This window comes from Solenopsis invicta, chromosome 1 (assembly GCF_016802725.1).
Source record: "Solenopsis invicta isolate M01_SB chromosome 1, UNIL_Sinv_3.0, whole genome shotgun sequence".
NCBI lineage: Eukaryota > Metazoa > Arthropoda > Insecta > Hymenoptera > Formicidae > Solenopsis > Solenopsis invicta.
This window is the reverse complement of record NC_052664.1, coordinates 32,629,762-32,654,976: the sequence shown is the minus strand read 5'-3', so window position 1 is coordinate 32,654,976 and position 25,215 is coordinate 32,629,762. Positions and strand designations below refer to the sequence as shown.

General features: G+C 37.8%; 4 protein-coding genes across 10 annotated transcripts; 2 read left to right on the top strand and 2 right to left on the bottom strand.

Annotated features, from left to right (window-relative positions):
• Positions 1–837: 837 nt before the first annotated feature.
• LOC105198710 (polyadenylate-binding protein 4-like) lies at positions 838–7,663 on the bottom strand. 2 transcript variants are annotated; one of them, XM_039450251.1, is made up of 4 exons: positions 7,471–7,663; positions 4,398–4,708; positions 3,140–4,082; positions 838–1,719 (listed from the first exon to the last, which is right to left on the bottom strand). In XM_039450251.1, the coding sequence occupies exons 1-4, from the start codon at positions 7,661–7,663 to the stop codon at positions 1,265–1,267; spliced, it is 1,902 nt and encodes a 633-aa protein (XP_039306185.1). In that variant the 3' UTR covers positions 838–1,264. The 2 variants fall into 2 exon arrangements, with proteins under 2 accessions (XP_039306185.1, XP_039306189.1); XM_039450255.1 differs by lacking the exon at positions 7,471–7,663 and adding an exon at positions 5,205–5,329.
• A 2,670-nt stretch (positions 7,664–10,333) lies between these two features.
• LOC105198682 (polyadenylate-binding protein 4-like) lies at positions 10,334–17,249 on the bottom strand. Its single transcript, XM_011165495.3, has 4 exons — positions 16,410–17,249; positions 13,414–13,724; positions 12,361–13,312; positions 10,334–11,186 (listed from the first exon to the last, which is right to left on the bottom strand). The coding sequence occupies exons 1-4, from the start codon at positions 16,600–16,602 to the stop codon at positions 10,732–10,734; spliced, it is 1,911 nt and encodes a 636-aa protein (XP_011163797.1). The 5' UTR covers positions 16,603–17,249; the 3' UTR covers positions 10,334–10,731.
• A 919-nt stretch (positions 17,250–18,168) lies between these two features.
• LOC105206215 (cytochrome b-c1 complex subunit 7) lies at positions 18,169–19,458 on the top strand. Its single transcript, XM_026134529.2, has 4 exons — positions 18,169–18,340; positions 18,467–18,517; positions 18,985–19,151; positions 19,240–19,458. The coding sequence occupies exons 1-4, from the start codon at positions 18,316–18,318 to the stop codon at positions 19,315–19,317; spliced, it is 321 nt and encodes a 106-aa protein (XP_025990314.1). The 5' UTR covers positions 18,169–18,315; the 3' UTR covers positions 19,318–19,458.
• Positions 19,459–19,698: 240 nt separating this feature from the next.
• On the top strand, positions 19,699–25,183 carry LOC105198681 (sodium-dependent phosphate transporter 1-A). 6 transcript variants are annotated; one of them, XM_039450161.1, is made up of 7 exons: positions 19,699–19,879; positions 19,972–20,868; positions 22,304–23,232; positions 23,421–23,627; positions 23,761–23,971; positions 24,089–24,735; positions 24,868–25,183. In XM_039450161.1, exons 3-7 carry the CDS (start codon positions 23,029–23,031, stop codon positions 25,096–25,098), a joined length of 1,500 nt encoding a protein of 499 aa, XP_039306095.1. In that variant the 5' UTR covers positions 19,699–19,879; positions 19,972–20,868; positions 22,304–23,028; the 3' UTR covers positions 25,099–25,183. The 6 variants fall into 6 exon arrangements, with proteins under 6 accessions (XP_039306095.1, XP_039306092.1, XP_025990312.1 ...); XM_039450158.1 differs by having other exon boundaries at positions 19,699–20,301; positions 20,380–20,868; XM_026134527.2 differs by having other exon boundaries at positions 19,699–20,868.
• The last annotated feature ends 32 nt before the right edge of the window (positions 25,184–25,215 follow it).

Genomic DNA, 25,215 nt, shown 5'->3' with positions numbered 1-25,215 from the left:
TGTGTAATCTATTTTATAAATATAGAATATTTATACATATTTATGTACATATAATTTTATATGTGCAGGATATTCTGCAACTAAAAAAATTTAAGAAATAATTTTATATGAAAAAATAAGAAATTAAAAATAACAAAATTGTGGTAAGTTTTGTTTAATTATAAATGTCTACGTAAATGTTCACGTAAAACGTGCCTAAAACAAATTAATATTTAGACATTTATAATTAAAAAATAAAGCATTTCACACAATTTTAGCATTCTTGATTTTCGTCTTATTATATCATCTACTACTCTTTAAATTTTACTCCATCCATTGCCGAATACCTTGCATATATGTAAATACATCTATTTTATTTTATATGTACATACAAAAATAATTGTGTAAATTTTATACAATTTTATATACACACATATGTATTTATATGTGCATTTATATATGCATAATTTACATTATTAAGTACAAAATAAAGATGAAACTTAAGAACTGCGCTATATTACATCTGCAGATGTCCTGAATGTAATATAAGCAACTGTTATCTATCTATTGATGAACTGTGAGAACCAAAGCAGATGACCAAAGCATAGGCACTTAATCTATGTGTATAACGCAGAGTAAATACCCAACAGTTCTTTTAGGGATAATTTTGTGTGAAAAGGAAAAAATAAAAAGGGGAAAAAAAATGCATTCAGCAGATGTAACAATTGTAGACACCGTTATATATAGGCAACAATCGCCCGCGATTGTATACCTAAATCTTATCTAGATTCTATCGAATAAAATGTATTTTTCCAAAACTGTTTAATCGTTACATCTATTGAACGTCAATTGTGAACATATTTTGAAAGAAAAATTTATTATCGTAAAATTTTAGGATTGGAAATCCTTTTACATTTTGCCTCTTTTAGTAAACAAAGGTCTCGCTAAACGAACGGTCAATCCCACTGTTTTTGTGTAAGTATCCACAACCGTATCCAGAGGTACGTTATCTTAACACGAAGAGGGTTTCCTTCCTAAAATTTTACATCGTGAAAAGAACATATAATCCTATATTTTCCCAAGCGACAGTCATTCTGAAGCCGCTGGTTACGTCTTTGAAAATAAATCCATTACATAAACAACATGGTTAGACGATTAAATTACGTAAATTCAGAAAAATAAAAATAAATGAAGGGATAACATACTCGCGTATACGTCCAATCAAATTCTAAACAATCGAAATTTAATTTCACGAATTATAAATAAGGATTATCGATGTGACTGGTTATTCCTTTTTCGGCGCGACCGCTTGCTTAGCCTGATGGGCCTGTAATACGGCCACGGCTTCCTCAACTTTGGCCTTCAAAGACTCGCTGTGCTCCAACATGTGAAGTAGTTCGCTGTTATCGATCTCCAGCAACATACCGGTGATCTTACCGGTCAGTTGTGGATACATGCATTGGATCAGAGGGAATAACCGTTCGCCTAGCATTTGCTTTTGCTCCTGCGGCGGCGCCGCGGCTAACATCGATGCGGTGAGTGGTTCCTGACCCTGGATGTGAACCGCCTGCTGCACAGAAGGACCACTTGGTGCAGATAGAGCCATGGCCGCTTGCGGCGGGTTGCGCATGTTTGCGGTGTACTTGTAATTCGGCGGACGGCTCTGACCGGGCGAGACACCAACAGCGGGTCCAGCCATGGAACGAGTCTGCATGTTGGCGCCGCCAACCGCTTGTTGACCTGAAGCAGAAAATTTGTCAAATGTAAGTCATCGTTCTTGTTAATAAAAATTATAAATATATATATATATATATATATTAATGTAATGGTGTAATAGCGTTGTGACATTTATTTTTTATAATAATAATTGAACAGTTATTTGTTTAGTTGTAAGATTAATACCAACAGTACGTTGAACACATGTATCGTACAATATACTTTTATCCTTTTGAAGAAAAGTTTACTATTCTCCTCGTAATTAAATAATGTGTCATACAAAATTTGGTCATAAAAGAATCTATTGCAATCCGTTGCAAAAATCAAATTTTTCAATTATAGCCTATCAATATTTATCAATTGAAGAACAAGGCAGTCATCACCTTTGCCATATATCGTTACATCGCTATATAAATAAAATCGACAGACTCAAGTTTTTTTCACAACGCTGTAAATACTTAAAACAATATGAAAGTTTTAAGAAACAAATATTTTTTTACATTTTTTACATATTTTGAGATTTGTTGTTTTTGCATACCCTAAAACAACATCTTGCTTAAACAACTCTCCTTTTTCTCTCCAATGTGAAAGAAAAAAGAAAAGATTGAACCAAAAAGTTCAATCTTAATTCTTATTAATTTTTATTCGATTAGAAATGTGTGCGAATTGTAGGCCAAACCTGCGACATCATTAATGGACTTCAAAGAGATTCAAAGCTTGTATTTGTGAAAAAATTAATGTATACTTGTTTTATCGATCTCATATGCATATTCTTTTCATAATACACAATGTAGACTTTTAAAATTTATTTTGCTATTTGATCTTTCATTTATCTATATTGAAAGACAATTGTGAAATTACGTAATCAATAAAAGTTTATATACAATATTTATATTCTTATATATTTTACTTAAAAATCGCTTTCTATTTTAACACAAACAGAACGATTTTGTTCAAATATCTAAAAATTTAGCTAGATACAATTGTAAAAATAATTTTATTGAGCATAATTATGCAGGACGCTCAAGCTGACAAAACTTTTGCAATATTGCTCATACTTGAACGTCCAACACAATTACTTGAATGTGAATCAACAAAACTATTCTTATATTTGTATCTAGCTAAAATCTTGGATAATTTAGCAAAATTGTCATATCAATGGCAATATAAATATAAATAAAAAAATATAATTTTAACAAATAATAATGTATTTTTAAAACATGCTGAAAATCAGTTGAGTATCGGCAAATTTTTAAATAAACAATTAGTTGAAATCTTTCAAGACATTAAGAATTTTAATTTTCAGAAAGTACTCCGCAGCTTTCCTAGTTTTTCTTAGGATTAATGTTTGATCGTAGTTGAAAACGAATTCTGATGGGGGACAACAATATGAAAGAAATGTTTCGAACGACCTATATTCCATAAGATTGATTTGACTAATCACCTGTGATAGGTCTGGCAGACATGCTGTTTCGCAAGGCACCAGCTGCGGAAGGAGCGCGCGGTGCCGCTCGGAAGGGTGCTTGCATCGACGCGAATCCGGAGGTGGCAGTCTGCGCGTTCGGTCGTACTTGATTCGGTTGGGCCGGCCAGCGCGGAGTCGCGCGAATCTGCGCCATTTGAGCAGGTCCGTAGAATCGCTGCGGTTGTGGCAGCGTAGGCACGAAGTAACTGCCGGCGTTACTGGGTTGAAATATCTGACCCATCTGCTGCATACGCACGTTCGCCATGCGCTGCATGTATTGCGAGGCGAGGTGCGCTTTACGATCCTCTTTGCGTTGCGCCAGAGCGACGTAGAGCGGTTTCGAACCTACGATGCGTCCGTTCATCTCGGTAACTGCCTTGGTGGCTTCCTCCGGCTGTGAGAAGCACACGAAACCAAAACCCTTGCTACGTCCTTCCTCCATCATCACCTTCGCGGACGTGATCGTGCCGAACGGCGTGAATTCTTTACGCAGACGCTCATCGTCGATCGTATCGTCTAGATTCTTAACATATAAATTTACGCCTTGATATCGATTCAGCCGCTCGATCTTCATCTGCTCGAATTTCCGTTTAAGCTCCTGTTGGCGCTCGGCTTTCTTTTGAGCCCGCCCCACATACATGCACTTGCCGTCGGCGATCTCGTTGCCGTTCAATTCCATCACCGCCTGCTCGGCAGCGTCCGGGTCCTCGAACGCGACAAATCCGAAACCACGTGACTTGCCATCGTCCTTGCTCATCACTCTGTGGCTCGTAATGGTCCCGTATTTCTCGAACATCTCCTTCAGCTTCTCGTCAGTCATATCTTCGCCGAAGTTTTTCACATAGACGTTCGTGAAGAGTTTCGCCTTCTCGCCCAACTCTTTCTCGCGTTCCTTACGCGGGATGAATTTGCCAACGTACACCTGTGTGAGAGAGAGAGAGAGAGAGAGAGAGAGAGAGAGAGAGAGAGAGAGAGAGAGAGAGAGAGAGAGAGCACACGATTCATATAAGAGGGATGTGAAAAAATTTGTCGAGTAGCATTTGAAGACAATTGGCTGGATTCAAAGGTAAGAACCAATCGACTTTAATTACTACTTGGCCGCTCGGAGAACGGTCGTTCATTTGGATCCGCATCTCTAATGTAGATTCGTTTGAATGAACCAATCAAAAAGTTTCAAAGCGCTCGAGTCATCGAGCAGATCGCACCTTTGATCCGAAATAGATAAAGAGCGCTTTACCTTTTTGCCGTTGAGCAACATCCCGTTGACCTTGTCGATAGATTTGTTGGCCGCTTCCTCCGTTTCAAAATGTACAAAGCCATAACCTTTCGACCCGCCCGATTCGTCTTGTGCAACCTTGCAACTCAATATGTTACCGAACGCGGAAAATGTATCGTACATCGCTTTATTGTCTATGTTTTTGTCTAGGTTCTTAATAAATACATTTCCAACGCCCGATTTGCGTAGAGAGGGATCGCGTTGGGACCACATGATCCGAATAGGCCGCCCCTTTATCATGTCAAAATTCATGGTATCAAGGGCGCGTTCGGCTGAAACATAAATATTCGCAAATGTATTAACGTTGTTCTTCTAAAAGTCAAATAAGATTGTTATCGCCACTTTTATCGCGAAAGAAAAGATTTCTTATCATTAAGTAAATTCATATGTGTACAATTGCTCATGCCATTGCTACTTTAAGCTAAAGATACTCCTGCGAAAACTTAATGCACATTTTTTAATCAAACATTATACAATTAGGTAACGTTTATAATAAAAGAAAAAGTTTCTTTTTTAATCACTTAGAATTTGCAATTGATACGCGCAAGAACGCGCAGACTTCTAGACTGACGCACTTATCGCTCGAGTGCAAAGCACAATAAGTAATTAAGTACAAAAAAAAAAAAAAAAAAAAACAGTTACAAAGCGATCATGATTTTCCAGGAATTCGTTTTCTCCAGATATCTATACTAAACTAGATCGTTAACCTGTGGCATTAACATATGACAGTATTGAGGCAGGAAGGATATCCGGTTTCAGTCATGTTACCTATAACAAAATGGCCGCTCTTGCTTGGCATTATGGCACGATATCGAAAAAACACACTCGATAATCACAATTAATATGCTCAACGGTACTCAGCGGTCAACCGGTTCAGTTGTCAAACCTGTCAAACACATACGCACTAACCTAATCTACGCGTAGACGCCATTTTCTTGTTGGGTAAGATGGCCGAATCCGGATATCCTGCCGGACACAGCTATTCAGCCGAAGGTAGCGATCTAGTTGTTAGATAGATATCTGTGGTTTTCTCATAACAAAAATTTCCGTACCGTCTGATAAGAATTCTATGAATCGTAAAAAAATAATGTAAACTATCTTTTGTTATCAGTTATCATTTGTTATCTTTAAATTATTATTGACTGATTTGCAAGTGATCATATTCACGAAAAATATCGTTATATAACTTTTAAGTGCTATGCTTAAGTACATATTGTTATAAGTTTTTTGAAATACAATTGCAAAATTTTACTACCAAAGATATACAAATTTTTTTGTAAACAGATTTATACAAAGGACAGATAAATTTTGGGAAAAAAGGGAAAAAAAAGTTATTATTTTCTCAAGTTCAAAATTACACAAACAGATGAAGGTGGCTCTTCATCTTACGCAAGAAAAAAACGTTTTGCTCACTTTCCATTCGTAGATTTATTTCCATAACTACAATTTATTGCCCCCTCCCTCTTTTTTTTACAAAATATGTTTACTGACTTGGATTTTGAAGGAAATATGAGAAAAAGTATATAATAGGAAATATATATAGAATCAATAGAGGTGCCACATTTTCCTACTTGCATAAGTCACAATACATTTATTAAATTGTAATTGTAAAGAGATTAATTCCTTTCAATTGGCATTTACAAATTTTTATTCTTTCCCTTTCTACAGAAGTTCTCAAGTTCTTTTCCACTTCTCCTTTCATAGGGAAAGAGAAACATTTTATCAAATTTTTTCTGTTCTTGGAGTTTTACGTTTTATTTGACGCTCGCAAGTTTTGTAAGCATCAAGTGAACACACTCCAAAAAGAACAGAAAATCACTTGTTCTTGTATATATTCGCTAAATAATAATAAAACATAAATGAAGCAGAGAATATTGTGAGCGAGTTCAAATAGAATGCATTTTCAAAAGTATAAAAGTTGGTTTATAATAACTGATAATAGCCAGTCGTAATAGATTTATAGAAGAATAATCGATTATGATTGGCCAATTTCTTACAGTAACGACTATTATCAGCTATTATAAACCAACTCTAATTCTATCTAATCTGATCTACAAAACTATAAATGAGAATTAAAATAAATTTAAGAGATTAGATCAGAATAAATTTCTAATAATCAACATTCCTTGTAGCATTGAAAAAATTCGATAAAACGGACATATCTGGCCATCCATAGCTTTGACATCAATTAAACTAGAAAACAAATATCCTCAATATTTTTTCACCTTTACATCCACATGTCCTACATACCTCAAATTCCAGAGGAAGAATAAATATGTAAGATATTATGCAACAAGCGGCTTGAAAATAAAACAGATGTTGCGAACACGTGCGCGCGGACTATGCAACTCATAGTCTCGATATTGATAAGATATGATCGCACGGCTTTTCTAAATTTTTTCCTTTTACAGAGTTGTTTTCATTCATCCAAGAAGCAGATAATAACAGCAACGACTTCTTTCGTCTGATGAAAAGGATTCGGATTCTCGAAACGAAAGAATAGAATTTAAAGGGACAAATCCGGTCGGAGAAGGGAGGAGTACAGTGGAAGATCTGTCGATTGTGTAACCGTGGCATTTCATCTTCAAGTGAAACAAAAGGTTAGACAGAAAAAAAGAAAAAAAATCATTGAACTCAGTCTTCCTTAAGGGTCTCTCTCTCTCTCTCTCTCTCTCATTGCACGGCAAAAGAAAGAGGAAGGGGGAGGAAAAGAGTAAGAAAAAAATCCCTCCCCCTCCACGGTGAATCCGTTTAACCGTTAACACCATTGCGGCGGAGCGAGGACGTGGATCCAACATGGTGGGCGCAATGGAGGGCACGTGTGTGGCATGCAGTGGGCGGCCATTACGAACGGGCCCACGTTGCGTCACCACGTTGATCACTGTCCACCACTACCACCGTCATCGTCACACGAGAGAAATGGAACGCTACGCTCGATTACTACGCTAGGAAGACTATTACTACGACGACGACCACGGTGGACGACGACAACGACAACGAAGACCGAGACATAGGTGACGAGACGATGACTCACCATCGGCCGGTTGCTGGAAGTTGACGTATGCGTAGCCGAGCGAGCGACGAGTGATCATGTCGCGACATACGCGTATCGACAGAACGGGCCCAGCTGACGAGAACTTCTCGAACAGCATCGCCTCGGTGATGTCGGTGTGTAGGTCGCCCACATAGAGCGAGGCCATGGGATAGTTGGGCGCTCCAGGATTCATAGCGGTGGCGGAGGTTGCAGAGTTTTGATGTCACACCGAGGGAGATGGAGGCAGATAGACGACGATTTCGCTTAGCCTCTTCTTCCACTACCTGGCAATTTGGCCCCTCGTCCTCCAAAGACCTGACTCGTGCCTCGTCGCTGGCACACGTCTCTCGCATACACACTTCCCTTTTTTTTATTTTTTTTATATCTTCCGCTTCTGCCTCGTGCGTGTCCTGGGTGGGTAATTTTTTTTTCTCGTGCCTGTTGGATAGATGCGACTTTCCGTCGATGTACCTGACGACGTCGACGGTTCTCACACTTTGGCTCGTACTTCCTTTCTTTTTTTTACTTTTTTTATCACCACGTTGTTACCCGAGGTTACGACAGTTTTCGCCTACGGTTTTGCGATTTTTTTGTATACGTTTTTTTTACTAAGGTTTTTTTTACTTTTTTTGGGTTTTTCTAGGAGAGTTAGTTTCACGGAATGGACGTAGGTTGTGTGGCCTATTTCTGGGAAAAAGGAACCGCACACAACCACTCGTGAACACAACTCTACTCTTACTGAGGCAGAAGAACGTCGCGCGGCTTCCGGCGCGCGCTTATATACCCCGGCCGCACAACCAACCGTTGCCGACTTCCGGCGAAATAGTCCCTCGCGAGCTCACCAGCGCCATCTCGATAGTTATATCTATCTGCTATCAATTTTCCGCGATTTTCGAAAAACGCTTCGAAAAATTTGACGCGATTGATTGTTCAATTCGACCTCGATCTCTTTCAATGTCGTTCACAGTCTTTGAGCCCGTGAGCCGGTATCATCATTTCCGCTAATTGACTAATTAAATTAACAGTAGCAAAGTGTAAAACTTACATTTGATTATATTGTTTTGTTTCCTTGTTTACTTTTGCAAATTATAATTTATGTAAAATATAATACTTTCAATTAATAATTAATTTTTAAATTATCATTAAGACATTAGATTAAGAATGATCAGTTTTAAATTTGACAATTAGTAATTCATAAATTTAATTGACCAATTATAGATATTAGATTAATTGTAGTTAGAGATTGACCCTTTAGTAGGAAAATCCATTCGGTTCTTTAACTATATGTATAAGTACGGACTGCTAACGGCTTTCATTTGTGAAACTTATTTATTCATTTAAAGAAAAAAAAAACGAAATATATGCCAATTTACTACTTCGTCAAAGGTTATAATAATATTACATATATTTATTTTTACATATTCGTTAACGCAAATTTTGTGAACATGTTCATATTTATTTTTCAAGTAAAAATACAAAAATCCTAAATACACAACATTTATAGATATATGTATATTAACAACTATTTAATTTTCGCATGTTTTTGGATACTGAAAATATTGGGACAAAATTAGGTCAGTAAACAACGACGTTAACAGTCCTCACTTATGTAACCAAAGATTCTTAAATATGTCTTTTTATAACTAAATTTTATATTTTATTAGTAAAATTTGTAATTTTTTACATTATATTTTACACTTTCTTTTCTATCATGTACAAAATTTAAATAACCAAACAAATATCATGATCTTGTTCGCTTTTCCCTTATTATAGGAACTCTGCTTTTTACTTGCGAATCGTGAATCTTCCGTTTTTATACTTACTTGCAATGAAGAAAGTCGCAAAATTGAACGACTTTTGTCTCTTCGCGTCATTCTTCAGGCAATTTCGAATTGTTTTCTTTTACAATAAGTAGTATTCGATTAATCAAGTTAATATATAGAGAAGTAAGTTTTGATTTTATTAATATATACATCTAATAGATATGAGTATATCTAATCATTACGTTTTAGACGTAACAAAAAACTGTTCGCACCAAATAATCAAAGATCAGTAAGTCATGTCCGAAATCCGATTGCAATTTGCTTAAAATTGCACAAGGAAAATCAATCAGTTTCATAAAAATTACGATAGACTTTTAGTTTCAAAAAATGCAAATGAACAAATTAGAGAGAAATCCTAATATATGTTATCTTGAATCTTATCAGGGCAAACTATTCTTTGTATATATTCCTCTTTCATATTTAAGTTGTCACAAGTTTGCTGTCTTTTTGTCATCTCGTTTAATTTACGCATAAAGGCGAAAACTTTCATCATAATTAAAAAAAAACCGATCTCATCAAACATATGAAAAAAAATATGATTTATTTTTATTGTGATTTCTGACGATTATGCTATGTATTTGAGATATTTTTAATTTAGTATGCGATTTCTTATCAAAATACATTGAGTTTTTTTAAATATTTCACAACAGTCTCGTACTTGTAAATTAAATATGCAACCGACAAGAATGCAACATATACATATCGACATAAAATTGAAAATCGGAAAATACTTCTTAAGCCAATGAATATTATTAAAAGTATTTTTAATAAAATTTTTAATTGATCGGTAAATAAACATGTTTGAGTTATTTAAAGTTTAACATTTTTTTCAATGTAAGAAAACAAACTTGTTAATCCTAAAATTAGCTAGGATTATAGTACAAGGTTTGAGAAAAAAAATTAAAAAATGCATTCAACAGCTGTAACAATTGTACATATCAAGCAACGATTGCATGCGATATATTCCTAGATCCATCGAATTAAATTGATCTTTCATAAGCCGTTTGTTTAATTATTACATCCGTTGAACGTCGATAAACTTGTGTATATACCTTGAAAGAAAAATTTATTATCTTAAAATTCTAGATAATCTTTTCATATACCGTTTCTCTCAATAAGCAAACAAGACCTAATTCAGAAAACATTTCCATAACTCTCTGTATTCTAATATGCCGAATACGAAGAGATTTCTTTCTCAGTTTTACACTGTAAAAAGAACATGCATTCCTTCCCAATGAGTATCTTCCCAAGCGGCATCTTGAAATCACTTGTGTCTTGGAAAGTAAATCCATTATATAAACATACCGAATTAAATTTCATAAATTCAGAAAAATAAAATTAAACAGCATTATGATAACACCGCACATACACAGGAGTCCAATTGAAAATTTTTCCAAATTCACATTTTCACTTATTATGAAGATTATCGACGTGACACTTATTCCTTTTTCGGCGCGACCGCTTGTTTGGCCTGATGAGCCTGTAATACGGCCACGGCTTCCTCGACCTTGGCCTTCAAGGATTCCTTGTGCTCCAGCATGTGAAGCAGTTCGCTGTTATCGATTTCCAGCAACATACCAGTGATTTTGCCGGTCAGTTCCGGATGCATGCATTGGATCAGAGGGAATAATCGTTCGCCCAGCATTTGCTTTTGTTCCTGCGGTGGCGCCGCGGCTAGCATCGACGCGGTGAGCGGTTCCTGACCCTGAATGTGAACTGCTTGCTGTACCGAAGGACCACTCGGAGTAGGTATAGCCATGGCCGCTTGCGGTGGGTTGCGCATGTTTGCGGTGTATTTGTAATTCGATGGACGGCTCTGACCGGGCGACACACCAACGGCGGGTCCGGCCATGGAACGGTTCTGCAAGTTGGCACCACCAACTGTTTGCAGACCTGAAACAAATTATTAATATAGTAATTATTTCAACATTAGATTATAAAATAATCATTTTTGATAATTAAGTCATAATTATTACTATACAATACTATAATTAATGTAGTAGTGTTATAGAAATTATATTATTATAACAATAATTAAGTAAATGTTCATTTAGTTGTAAGGTAGAAAAAGTAAGTTTAATTAACAAATAACAATTTTATTTTTAAAAAATATTCTCTTTAGAAACCATTTCAAATGTATTTTAGCAAAAGCTTTCCAGTTGTTCAAACTTCTCAAGACATTTATTTTTTAATCCATTTAAATTTATCTTCAAAAACGATGCTATGCGCACAGCTCGACCGGGCAACGCGATCAAACTCAAGAATATTAGTAGTGCGGTCAATGTTTTGCTACTTCATACTATGCAATTTATTGTATATGCATTAATATAAAGTAATAAAATAATAACTATAAATTATGTTTCTATTTATGTACAGTTAGTTGGTTATTAATCCGTTATGCAAACAATCAAAGTAATAAATAAAATGAACATGGAGAGAGAATAGAATTAGAATGAAGGATACAGAAAGATTCTGTCTGGTAAGGAAAAAAAGAGAATAAACAAGGTAGAGACTTTATATTTGTTATTTTGTAGTGTTTAATGTTTTTTTTATTATTTTAATTAATTTTTATATTTTTTGTCAAGGATAGAACTAATGAAAGAGTTAGTGAGAGTGTTCATCTTTAAATATTTTTGCGATAATCCAGAAATACATAGAATAGTGAACCACGATTTCTTTTCACTTTCGACAACTATTATTGACTTGATGAGTCATTGAGATTTATAACTATTGACTTTACTTATAGTCCTTTTATTGCGATTGAATTTATATATTATCAGCGACTCGTTTGCTCATCAACTATCGTACAAAGTAGTCTACTAGATCAAAGTAGAGTTGCAAATTTTCCATCTTCACATTAATTGACACTAGCGAATTTTATACAAATTATACACGAGTAGAATACTCTTTGATAAACGCGGTGAATTATTTCTATATGTAGCTGAGTAATTAAAGGATTAAATAATAAATATGGTGAAACAATGACAAAGTTAAACAAAGATTGAACGAAAGTAAAGCATTATTATAGGCGTTTTGTAATACGTGTTTTTAATTTTCTGAATAATACCTGTGATAGGTCTGGCAGACATGTTGTTACGTAAGGTGCCGGCCTGCGCGGCAGGAGCGCGTGGCGCCGCTCGGAATGGTGCAGCTTGCATCGAGGCGAATCCAGAATTGCTAGCCTGCGCGTTCGGACGTACTTGATTTGGCTGAGCCGGCCAGCGTGGAGTAGCACGAATCTGTGCCATCTGCGCGGGTCCATAAAATCGCTGTGGTTGCGGCAGCGTAGGTACAAAGTAACTGCTGGCATTACCAGGCTGATGGAATATCTGACCCATCTGCTGCATGCGCATGTTCGCCATGCGTTGCATGTACTGCGAGGCGAGATGCGCCTTGCGATCTTCCTTACGCTGTGCCAAAGCGACATAGAGAGGTTTGGAACCTACGATACGTCCGTTCATTTCGGTAACTGCCTTGGTAGCTTCCTCCGGTTGCGAAAAACATACAAAACCGAATCCTTTACTACGTCCTTCATCCATCATCACCTTCGCGGACGTGATCGTGCCGAACGGCGTAAATTCTTTACGCAGACGCTCATCGTCGATCGTATCGTCCAAGTTCTTTACGTACAAATTCACACCTTGATATCGATTCATGCGTTCAAGCTTTAGCTGCTCGAATTTTCGTTTGAGCTCCTGTTGGCGTTCGGCTTTTTTCTGGGCTCGTCCAACGTACATACACTTGCCCTCGGCGATCTCCTTGCCATTCAAATCGTGCACCGCTTGCTCTGCAGAGTTCGGATCCTCAAACGCAACAAATCCAAAACCACGTGATTTACCGTCATCTTTGATCATGACTTTGTGACTTGTAATGGTCCCGTACTTCTCGAACATCTCCTTCAGCTTATCATCGGACATATCTTCGCCGAAATTCTTTACATAGACATTCGTGAATAGTTTGGCCTTCTCACCCAGCTCCTTCTGGCGTTCCTTACGCGGGATGAACTTGCCAACGTACACCTATAAGCGCAATCCATGTTGAGTTGATGAGGAATAAAAGAGAATTGGTTTGATGATTGACAACTTTTATCCTAATCGCTGAATAAAAATCGCTACTTTACCTTCTTGCCATTTAGCAACATTCCATTGACCTTCTCAATGGATTTATTGGCCGCTTCTTCCGTTTCGAAATGAACAAAACCGTAACCCTTTGATGCGCCTGTCTCGTCTTGCGTAACCTTGCAGCTGAGTATATTACCGAATGCCGAAAATGTATCATACATCGCTTTATTGTCTATGTTTTTATCTAAGTTCTTGATAAATACATTTCCGACGCCAGACTTGCGTAGGGAGGGATCGCGCTGGGACCACATGATCCGAATAGGCCGCCCTTTTATAATATCAAAGTTCATAGTATCAAGGGCGCGTTCAGCTGAAACATAAAGAAATACGTATATATATTTATGCTAATGTGTTATCTTTGTGAACGTTATAATCACAAAAATGGTGTGTATAGCTAACACATTTTCTGTCTAGCAAATTTTGTATTTTTTTCATGTGCGTTAATCGAATTTTCTTTATCGCAAACATACAATGATTAAGTATTGTATATGGAAAAAAAAATTCTTATTTTCAAAATATTAAATATTGAAATAAGATTAACATTAAACGCACAACTTGTTTACATGAAGAATTTTTTTATATTTTTACATTAAAAAAAGTATATTCAATAATTTCAATACCTTTAAATCAAGAATTACAACTTTTTAATTTTGTTAATATTGGAACAAACATATTGTGCTTTTTAGATGACTTTTTGGTTATTGGAATATTGAAATAAAAAAAATATATATTGCTGAAATTTAAAATTATCAGATTCATTATAAATCAAATTATAGTATATATTTGTATACAAGATATATTTTCTTGCTTAGACATATAAAACAATGATTGTTAAATAGAATATATTAATTTCAATTTGTGATACTAATGTTTGTTTTTCTAATTAAACAAAATTGTATTCTCATGAGTACTGTGAATAGCTTTTTATTTGATTTTGTTATCTAAATGATATTCTCATATTATTCTCATAAATAAAATTTTATATTAGACGTTTATTTTTTACAAACGTTTAAAAAAAATGTAGTAGTCAGAAACGATGGCAATCCATATATATGTCAAAGGATATGTCAAATTATCCTTGGAGAATGAAGGAATAAAAACTCGAGAAAAATCTAGAAATGGATATTCTCTTTTGTCTATTGTCCACTTCTTAAAGTCTATTTGGACCTCAGGTAAAATTGCAGGTCAGGTAGAAGGAAAAAATACCACAGTTTTCCTTTTTTTGTCTTCATTCAAAAATGCTGATTTCTTTGTTGAGTTGTTTCGCTAAGAAAAAACAGATTACAAATTTCCACGAATTTTTGTACACTCTTTGAGTATAAATTCCTGGAGATTATTTTAAAAAGAAAATTCGCTCAAGGTCAGAAGGGCCGGAACAAATATGTGAAATCCAAAATTTATTTCGCTTTTTAAGGGAATTGAGTTTGTGAAGCAAAGAAGCAGCAGAATACAGTTAACATGTAAAAGTATTGACTATAAGTTGTCATTATCAATCGTTCCTAGTTTTTAGATTGATGTTTTATTTCTTGTATAAAAAATAAGATATCTAAAATTTCCCAACTTTTCATGAAGAACAAAAGGTCCATTTTTAAATTATTTTTTTCTGAATTTTATATTCCTTCATTCTCCATGCATTATTCTTTTGATTTTGTTCTTTTAATTTTGTAACTTTCAACATTTTAAACAAAATAAATGTAATTGGAGGCAAGTCATCAATACTGGTATGGTTCTCTTGAAGCAGCATGCCCTTATTTTTCGAAAACTAAGCATTGCAAATTGTAATACTGATAACATAATCTGTTTAAATAATTAAAGAAATAAAAACTCATAGTTGATACATTCATAGCTTCTTTCTACATGAACTAGGCCTGTCCACCCTGAATTCAAAGCTACAGAGTCTATTCTTTTTTACTTACATATCAAATATAAATAAAGTGTGACTCAATTTAACTACTTGATTATTTACATAAAAATATATTTTATCACCTAGTTTATTAATTTACTTCTATTCTACAGAGATGTCTTTATTCTATATTATTACTGTCTACTGTGCCAGTTTTGGAGTCCAATTTTTCAGACGTTTTTGAGTTATGCTGCAAAAACAATTATTACAAAATACAGTATTATTAAAAACTGTTATACAATCTGACAAAAAAAAACATTTTCTATTTAAACACTTTTATTCTTAACTTTTGTTTAAAAAATATTAAACAATCGAAAATAAAATAAATAATACTTATGTCGATATTTTTTACTTAAATTATTAATTAAAAGTCGATATATTTTGAATAGATTTGTTTCTTTAAATGTGATTCCAAGCACGTGTCTTCGGCCATAATGCGTAGCAAAGGAAGAAAAAATATCTTTTTTCCTCGTAGCAAAAACGTTAAATCATGAATCATCGTTAAACGCATATTTGCGCATTGAAAATTGATACTCGTAAATTGATTCGCCGAATTCCATCAATCGGAGCAAAAAAGATAAGGATTATTCAATTAATCGAATTCTAATCCCTAATTGGCGAGCCTACAGTCTCTTCGACGCGTAGTCCACGCTGTCCACGAGCTTTACGGCAGAAGGCGGAACCAGGCGGAACCAGACGGAACAGGACGACAACGGCGACGCGACGGCGACGGAGCCAACAGGGCGCGCGATGGCGCGACACATGCAGCATGTGAAGCATGCAGCAGGTGGCGATTCGCGCGGCGCAACGGCGGACCGACGCCGACGCTGACGCTGACGCTGACGCTAACGCCGCGCCGCACCGTTAACGTTTATGCTACGCATTGCAGATTGAGGGCTGCAAATTGGAGATTGTAGAGGATTGTTGCTTTTTTTTAAGGATTAAAAGAATTTAAAAAAAAAAATGGTCCAACTTCAATCTCCAATTCGCGATCCTCGATCGCGCAGGAATGCAATGGCCTATCGCGACGTTGACCGTCGTCATCGTCGCGGGACTATTGCGCAACAACAAAATGATGACGAGCTAGCTCACCGTCAGCCGGTTGCTGAAAGTTGACATATGCGTAGCCGAGCGAGCGGCGGGTGATCATGTCGCGGCACACGCGTATCGACAGCACGGGCCCAGCTGTCGAGAACTTCTCGAACAGCATCGCCTCGGTGATGTCGGTGTGCAGATTGCCCACGTAAAGCGAGGCCATGGGGTAGTTGGGCGCTCCAGGATTCATGGCGGCGGTAGTAGTAGAGTGTCTCGTTGGAAGGAGAGAGACGGAGCGACCTTCTTCCGCGTCGCACGGCGACAATCACGCTTCGATTTTCTTTCTTAGCCCTACCCGCGCGCCTCTCGTCGCACTTTCTCACGCGTTTCCTCCTCGCACGTTTTCTTCTTCACTCGTCCAGCTTTCGTCGGCCTCGTGCGTGCGTGCGTACGTAAGTACGTTCAAACGTTTTTTTTTTCTTCTTTGCGTGCTTGTGGCTACCCAGATGGATTCTCTCCCTCCGTTTCTCTTCTCACTTTTTTCTCTCTCTCTCTCTCTCTCTCTCTCTCTATGCGAATAGCAGCGTCGCTCGCACTCTCCGCTCGTGTTCACTTTCCTTACTTCCTCTCTCCCTTTGTCACCAAGGTCTTGATGGTGGTTTTGCGATTTTTTTTGCGATTTTCACAAATCTACGTTGCACAAGTTTACAGGTTTTTACGTTTTTTTGGGGTTTTTCAGGGAGAATTAGCACATAGCCTTATGGAATGATCATAGGTTATGTGGCCTATTTTTGGGGAAAAAGAAACGCACACGACAACTCTACTCTCACCGGTCTCACCGTGGCAAAAAATTGCGGCTGAGTGCGGCGCGCGCTAGCTCGCGAGCGCACTTATATACTCGGACCGTGCAACGGTCGTCACCCACGCTGACGAAGCGGCGAAATAGTTCCCTTTTCCGTTCCCTCTCCGTCAGCGCCATCTACGACTCGAAATATCCGGAAGTGCTTCTTCACCTTCAATTTTGCGCTCCATCTTTAAAAAAACGTTGCGCATCCGTCGTTCAATTCGACCTCGGGGTCCTCGACATCCTTCGCCTCTACCTCTTATAAACGTTATAATGTTATTTAATATTAATAAAAAGTGATTACATGTCCATTCATGATAATATTATATGGATATAATATTATATAATATTATTTACTTTAATGTTTTAATTATTAGAAATGTTATAATTTTCAAATATAATAAATATAAAATTTATAAATGTTTTTTTTGCATAAAATTATATTAATTTACATTAATTTTTTAACAAAAATAATTTTCGTAAAACATTTTTATAATATTTTACAGATATTACATTAATAATCACAAATATTACATAAAGTAGATATATAACATTAATACAATATTCCTATAATATTAAAAAATATAAAAGTTTTCAAAATAACATTCTTGAAATATTTAAAAAAATTTTTAATAATATTCGTATTATATATATTCGAAGAATATTAATTGTAGCGCTTAAAGAGACATACTTCAAAGTTCCAATCTGTTTTTCTATATGCGATCGATAAAAACGACAAAAAATTAATAATTAACGATAGAATTTGTTACAGCCAAATTTTTAATTTTTAATTCGTTGATCTAATTTTTTTTTCACGCCAGACGATAAAAACTATTGTTTATTAATATTAATAAAATACTGTATAACAAATTAGTTTGATAAAATATAAAAATGTGCGAATGCAATATTACATATATGTTATCGAAATAAAATTTGATCAAAGTCGTGAAACTTGCATCTTTCGAATTGCCAAGGCCGTATCTTCGCGAGTCACCGAATGACAATCGAATGCACGCCGCCATTTAATTTTTCGACGCATTCAGCATTTATCAGTCTGCTGCTTACGCGAAGTTGATCGTGAATCGCATTTTCCCGTAGAGAGTGTTCACATCCTCGGAAATGAACAGAATGAATCAATTGATCAGTAAATAGCCAATTTCACTCTTAAAGCCTAGTGAAATCTCTATCTCATTTTCGTTTCTTTACGTGATCGATCGTCGAGTGTAAAGTGTTACAGATTCTTACATAACGTATCAAACTTTCGTTTCAGCCACCGGCTTCAGGAAATGGTGCTACAATATCAGCGGATTCAATCAATACGGTAATGAAAAGTGACGTTTTACATCGTTAATTCGTACCATATAAAAATTGAGAAAAAGACCTTGTCCTAACCTAAAAAAATGGTATTGTTGATGTAGCATTGTTAATTTCTTGTATAAAGAATGTTTTTAATAATTCGTTTTATTGGAAACAAGTATGCAATGCATTAAATCGGATCTATAATTGTCCTAGAACTGCTTTGTCAACTATATTTGCTAAATTTAACAACAGAAGTTAGTAGTATTTTGATGCGACTAGTCATATATATATATATATATATATATATATATATATATATATATATATATATATATATATATATATATATATATATGCATATGTATATGTGCATTTTTATTAAGAAGTTGATATTACAGAGAATGACAATTTGTGCACAGATCACGTCAGTTGTACAGAAATGATTTTATCATTGTACAATTATAATGTTATTATAATCTTTCTGTTTAGGTTTATGGAGGGATGATTTACTTTACGAAGATCAGGATGTAAAAGAGGCGTTAAGGCGCCTTCCTCAAGAAATTAAGGATCAACGCAACTTTCGTATAATAAGAGCCATGCAGTTAGATTGCAATAAGAGAATCCTACCCAAGGAAGAGTGGACTACGTATGAAGAAGTCAGTAAAAATATATATTGTCGACTAATCAATGTATTGTAATTGATCCAGAATTTCTTTAGCTAAAAAGAAAAAAATGTTTTTGCAGGATGTTAGGTATCTTCAGCCATACGTCGATGAAGTCATAAAAGAGCGCGAGGAGAGGGAGGCATGGGAAGCGTCATGAAGTATAGTTTAGTGCACGGATTACTGGATAGTAATGTAACAAATGTTATCCATTCTTTAATGCACACTTCGTTAAGAAGAGCTGGTCTGTACATATATAAAATGATTAGAAATTAAATAAATTACATTTGCTTGCTCCAAACAGTTACAAGTACGCAGCAATATCCTCAACTTTTGGTTGCGTTGCAACATCCATCTAATTTCCTAAGTGATTACTTCCAAATAATATGAATAATATTTGAAAATTGATGATAACTGTGAAAATCTGTTGTAGGAATAGCTATCAATGCTGTAGCTTGAATAGAATATTATTTAATTATTACTTGATAATTGTAATGCACGTGCTCTAAAATAGTTGATAACTTATATAAGGGATATTAAACAAATGGCAGACGGACGCAAAAATAATTGTTGATGAAAAACTAACGACATATACGACTGGGAATATATTAAAATTGTAATCGTGAGATGAGCGATTAATAAACGTACATACGTAATTGGAAGAAAAATGCATATTGTCCGTTATTTTCGCGTCCATTCGCAATTCATTTAATACTTCTTACGTAAGTGCATATTATCAATCATTTAGACGGTACGTGTAATAATTAAATGATAATTAAAGAGTAACAGCAATAATGACGTTAATATATTCTAGGCTTCATCAATTGCTACAAGTTGAACAAGAGAAAACGAAAAACGTAAAGTGACGAAATATAACAGATTCATATGAAATGTGAAATATAAAATTTAGAATATTTACAAATTGATAAAATAGTTTTAAAGTTGGTTTTCATTAATTTTTTAAAATGGACATTGGAGAAAAAGACTTGAGACGAGAAATTAAAGGACTGCTGTTTTATTTATAATTTTAGATATGAAAAATATAATGAAAATTTTGAAGTCATATATGTAAACGTATTTTTAGGAAAAAATCAATTATACATAAATTAGATTTGACTGCAACGAGCGAAATATAAGTAGACAAGTAAATTTCATCATCAATTCCTAAAGTCGATACCTCGGCATCGCAACAATTAACGATTCCACTCGATTTGTTCCTCAGTATCCACCAGGGCGCAGACGAGCGTCCTGCAATCAAGTTATGGGAGAAAATGAAAGAATAAGTCCATCGGACTTGCCGGGGATCGTCCATTGATCGAGTTGCATCATCCCTGCACGTATGTGTGGCACGCGTTTCGCGGGCAAATCGACGGATCAATATCTCACCCCCACACAGACTCGAGCTGAGCGGCGTCGCTGAGGGGAGGGGGAGAGAGAGAGAGAGAGAGAGAGAGAGCGAGCGTGTGCGGCCGCCAAAGTTTCAAGAACGCTCCGTTCCGTGATTTCATTGTCGTCTCGTCGATCGGCTAGAGTGCTCCTGCTGGTGATCCCGCTGGTGATTCCACTGATCGCTGTCGAGCGGTCCTCCAGCTACCCCCCAGAGCGAGTTCGTTCCTTGCCGGATGAGCCCGCGTGACCAGCAACGTTTCGCCAGCAACGTGCCGAAGGACACGACGCGCGCTGGTCAGCACGGAAAATGATTCGGAGCGTGGTAAATTGCAACGAGTCTGCTCTGATTTGTCCGACGCGTCAAGTCGCGGAATTTCCGATTCACCTAGCGCGATCGCCATTCTCGCGTGTCGGTTGTCCATTTTCCCTCCCCCTCGCCCTCCCCCTAGGCATCTCGCATCTCGCGTTTCGCGTTTCGCGTCTCGCGTGTCAACCGGCAGCGGCAGCGGCAGCGGCGACGGCGACGACGACGACGACGACGGACGCTTCGATCGGCAAGTTACTGTCTCGTTCTAATCACCCATCACCCGGTATCCGACTGTAAAAATCATTGAAGAGAGAATTGATTCGCGACACACAGTTTTGTGCCATTTTCCCCGTTTGCGCGCTGAAAAAACCGTACGTGAATCTGTGTGAGTCGTCGTCGGGCTATTAACAAAGGCGTCAGACCATGGGGGTTGGAATTCTCGTTACGTTCGATGAGTTTCATCATGGGAGATTTTTACGAAGGTAGCACGTCTCTCGTAATCGAGGAGACACTTTGACGAATTTTGTGCATATTTCCGAGTCTTCCTATCGACGATAGGAGAGGGGCGCTTTCAGTTTCCGCGTCGCTATATAGTCCAGAGATCGAATTGCGGTGGATGACTCAGGGGTCACGTCGAATGTTGCACGTTACTTAATTAGGTGGCTTCGATCAGAGAAATTTTCCTCTCTGTCTCGGGAATGCGCAATTGCTCGGGAATGCGAGGTGAGATATCGGAAATTCTGAGTAATATCGGGGGAGGAAAATGGTGATGAGTAAGATCGCAGGATAACGCGAGAACGACCCGAGAACGACGCGCTTTCGTCAGAATCTCGCGACGGCGGCTGGGAGAGAGGGGAGAGAAATTAGTTGGAGTATAACGATCGAATAATGCCTCGCTCGGGGGTGCATGCGATACTGCATTCAGCCGGCACCGCCAGCCATTCGTATCTCAATTTCCGGAAGGAAAAATGCCGATAACAATCTTGTTTTTGTCATTTTTGTAAAATTCTCTTCCAGTTTTTATTCTAAATAATTTGTTTCGTTTTGTGTATATGGGGGAGAGAGAATTCTTTTACATCTTAATGATTTAATTTAATTACATCAGGAGATACGAAATACGTCATATTCTTGTAATATTTCACATGGAACTAACACATTTTTGTTTACTAAAAAAATTTAATCATCGAGAAACTTGCAGCAATTTTTTCTTCTCTTTTGGAAAGATATTGTTAAGAGATAATTGGTGATAAAAAGTGGAAAGCATAATAAATTTAATTGTTCTTATGAAAAATGTTAAATTTTCTAAATTAACGTGTATATTTTGCGTAGTCGCGCGAAAAACTTGTGTGAGGATTCTGCAACGCTAATAGAATAATTTCATATTATCTGTGTTAAGTCACACTTGGATGTTAAAGTTACAGTGAATAAAGTGATTCGATGTGATTTGCAGATGTGGGGAATACAGCGAGCGGCGTATTTCCACACGAGGAAAACGCTGACAGAGGCGCATCAGCAAGACACGAAGATCGTGCGTCACAATCTTGATCCGAGGAAGAGCACATCGATATCGTTGCGAGGATAGTCAGCCAGTGATCTTCCTCGTTTCTTCGAGTATATTATATTGATTCTCGACACAGTTGTGCGTCGATCACGTACGATCACATGTGATGTTAAATAACGATCATGATGTTAGATAAATCAGGTGCTGCGCCAAAACACTACCTCTGCTACATGTACAAAACTACTGAAGAATTGATCGTATTAGGGCTACAATGAAAAGATATAGATACATTATTATATTATAAAAGAATTATATATATATATATATATATATATACACATATATATTCTATATATACATTCATCCAAGTATATATAGAAAGGATATATTCTGATGAATAAGCGTTTACACACATTATTGATATAACGTTCTGTATCAGAAAAAGACTCTTCCTTGCTACGAGGTTCTTAGAAGTCGATCGACATTATTTGTTATGGAAGCGACGGCGTTCTTTAGAAAGAAAAACACGAGAGAGGACGATAATTTATGCCTATCAATTTTCTGACGGATGCGCACGTGTAGCAAAAGGATAATCGCCTAGAGGCGCATACACGCAACAAGACGCACGCATCGAAAGCTCAAGCAGAATAGATTTAAGTTTAGAAGCGAGAACGATGAGTATACCATACGATGAGAGCTTAATCTGGATAGTGGTGGTTGGCTTTCTAGTGGCGTTCGTTCTGGCATTCGGCATCGGCGCCAACGATGTCGCCAATAGCTTCGGAACGAGCGTCGGCGCCGGGGTGCTCACGATATTCCAAGCCTGTGCCCTAGCGACCGTCTTCGAGATCGCCGGTGCCGTTCTGATTGGATACAAGGCAGGTATCGAGACAAAGGCGAAAGATTGTATCGTTTCTTCTCTCACGTTTGCTTCTCATATTCGTATTTATTTCTATACAAAACGAAAAGGAACGATCGATTTTACGGAGCCATATATAAGACTTTTGAATTTGACTGAATCGTTGACAAAATTGTTCTCACTTGGCACTTGATCCCTCCGCTGCAGGTCTCCGACACGATGCGAAAGGGTATACTGGACGTCTCGTTGTACGAGGGCCACGAGAAGGAATTGATGCTAGGGGCGTTATCCAGTCTAGCTGGGTCCGGTATCTGGCTACTGTTTGCTACCGCTTTACGACTTCCAATTTCCGGTACGCATTCCATTGTTGGTGCTACAGTTGGATTTTCGCTCGTGTGCCGGGGTACCGCCGGGGTTAGTAGCACCACGACGCGTTGCGATTACGCGCGCACGCACGCGCACACACACACACACACACACACACACACCACGTCTAGACGTCGCGAATGCACTTAATTTAACTTTAAGCCATCTATCGATGTCGCAGGTAAGATGGATAGCTCTCGCCAACATAGCGGCGTCCTGGTTTGCCAGTCCCATACTCAGTGGAATCGTGTCCGCCAGTATCTTTTGGCTTCTGAGAAAATCCGTGCTTCAGTCTAACAAGCCGTTTGAACAAGGTCTCCACATTCTCCCTGTAGTTTACGGTCTGACCGTTGCTGTCAATATTATGTCAATTGTGCTTGACGGACCTAAACGTAAGTATTTCGTCTCAAAGACGTGTGGTAATGACGTGTATTTTTGAGAGAGAAAGAGTAAAAACAAGTTGTTGAGAAATTATCTTCCGATTCAAGCCATATTTTTAATTTTTATAGTACTAATGATGGATAAGATGCCATGGTGGGTCAGTTTGATAGTCGCGCTCGTGGCGGGCAAATTCGTCGCGATGATCGTGTACGTGTACGTAGTGCCACGGCAGAGAGCGAGAATACTGTTAGCACCGAACGGCAGCGAGGAGAAAGCAGCGACAACGACGCACTTTAACCAAGAGAACAACGAGACGACAGCGTTGTCGGTGATCTCGGAGGTGCCCTGCGGCAGCGGCAACGGTAACGCGAAGGCCGACCTGGCGCCCAAGTTGCGCGGCAACACCAGCGAGAGCCCGTTGCTGATGACCGCCCAGGTCGCGGAAGCGGAGAACGTGCAGATGAACGGGATAGAGGACGACGAGGAGCAGCCGGAAGTATCGAGGCTGTTCGCCTTCCTGCAAGTGCTCACTGCGACATTTGGCAGCTTTGCGCACGGCGGTAATGACGTCAGTAACGCGATCGGGCCGCTGATCGGGCTCTGGGCGGTATACGCGGAGGGATCTGCCCGACAGGAGGCCGAAACACCCATCCCCATCCTGCTCTACGGCGGCCTAGGTATTTCCACGGGATTGTGGGTGTGGGGACGTAGGGTGATACGGACCCTGGGTCAGGACCTGGCGCGTATCACTCCCATCACCGGATTCACCATAGAGGTAAAATGCGCGCTTTGGATTGATCATTTTCGGAAAAACGTAAAAAAAAAGTAAATCCTTCTCTCTCTCTCTCTCTCTCTCTCTCTCTCTCTCTCTCTCCATCGATTACTAACGTTTAACTCTCGATTGCAGGTAGGTGCCGCGGTGACAGTCCTGTTGGCTAGTAAAGTTGGTCTACCTGTGTCAACGACGCATTGCAAAGTGGGATCGGTGGTGTGCGTGGGTTGGGCCTCGCGTGGCGGCGAGGGGGTGTCGTGGAAGCTGTTTCGCAATATCGCGTTCGCGTGGCTGATTACCGTGCCGATGGCCGGCTGCCTATCTGCCGGTTGCATGGCCATTTTTCGCGAGGTTATTAGTTTGTGATCCTTTGCAGTCGCTTTAGACACAAAAAAACCATCCAAATACTGCTGTTGTCAATAAGTTCTGAACAAATAAATGGTCAAACTGAGAAACTTGTCCGCTTCGTTGCGCACCATGTGC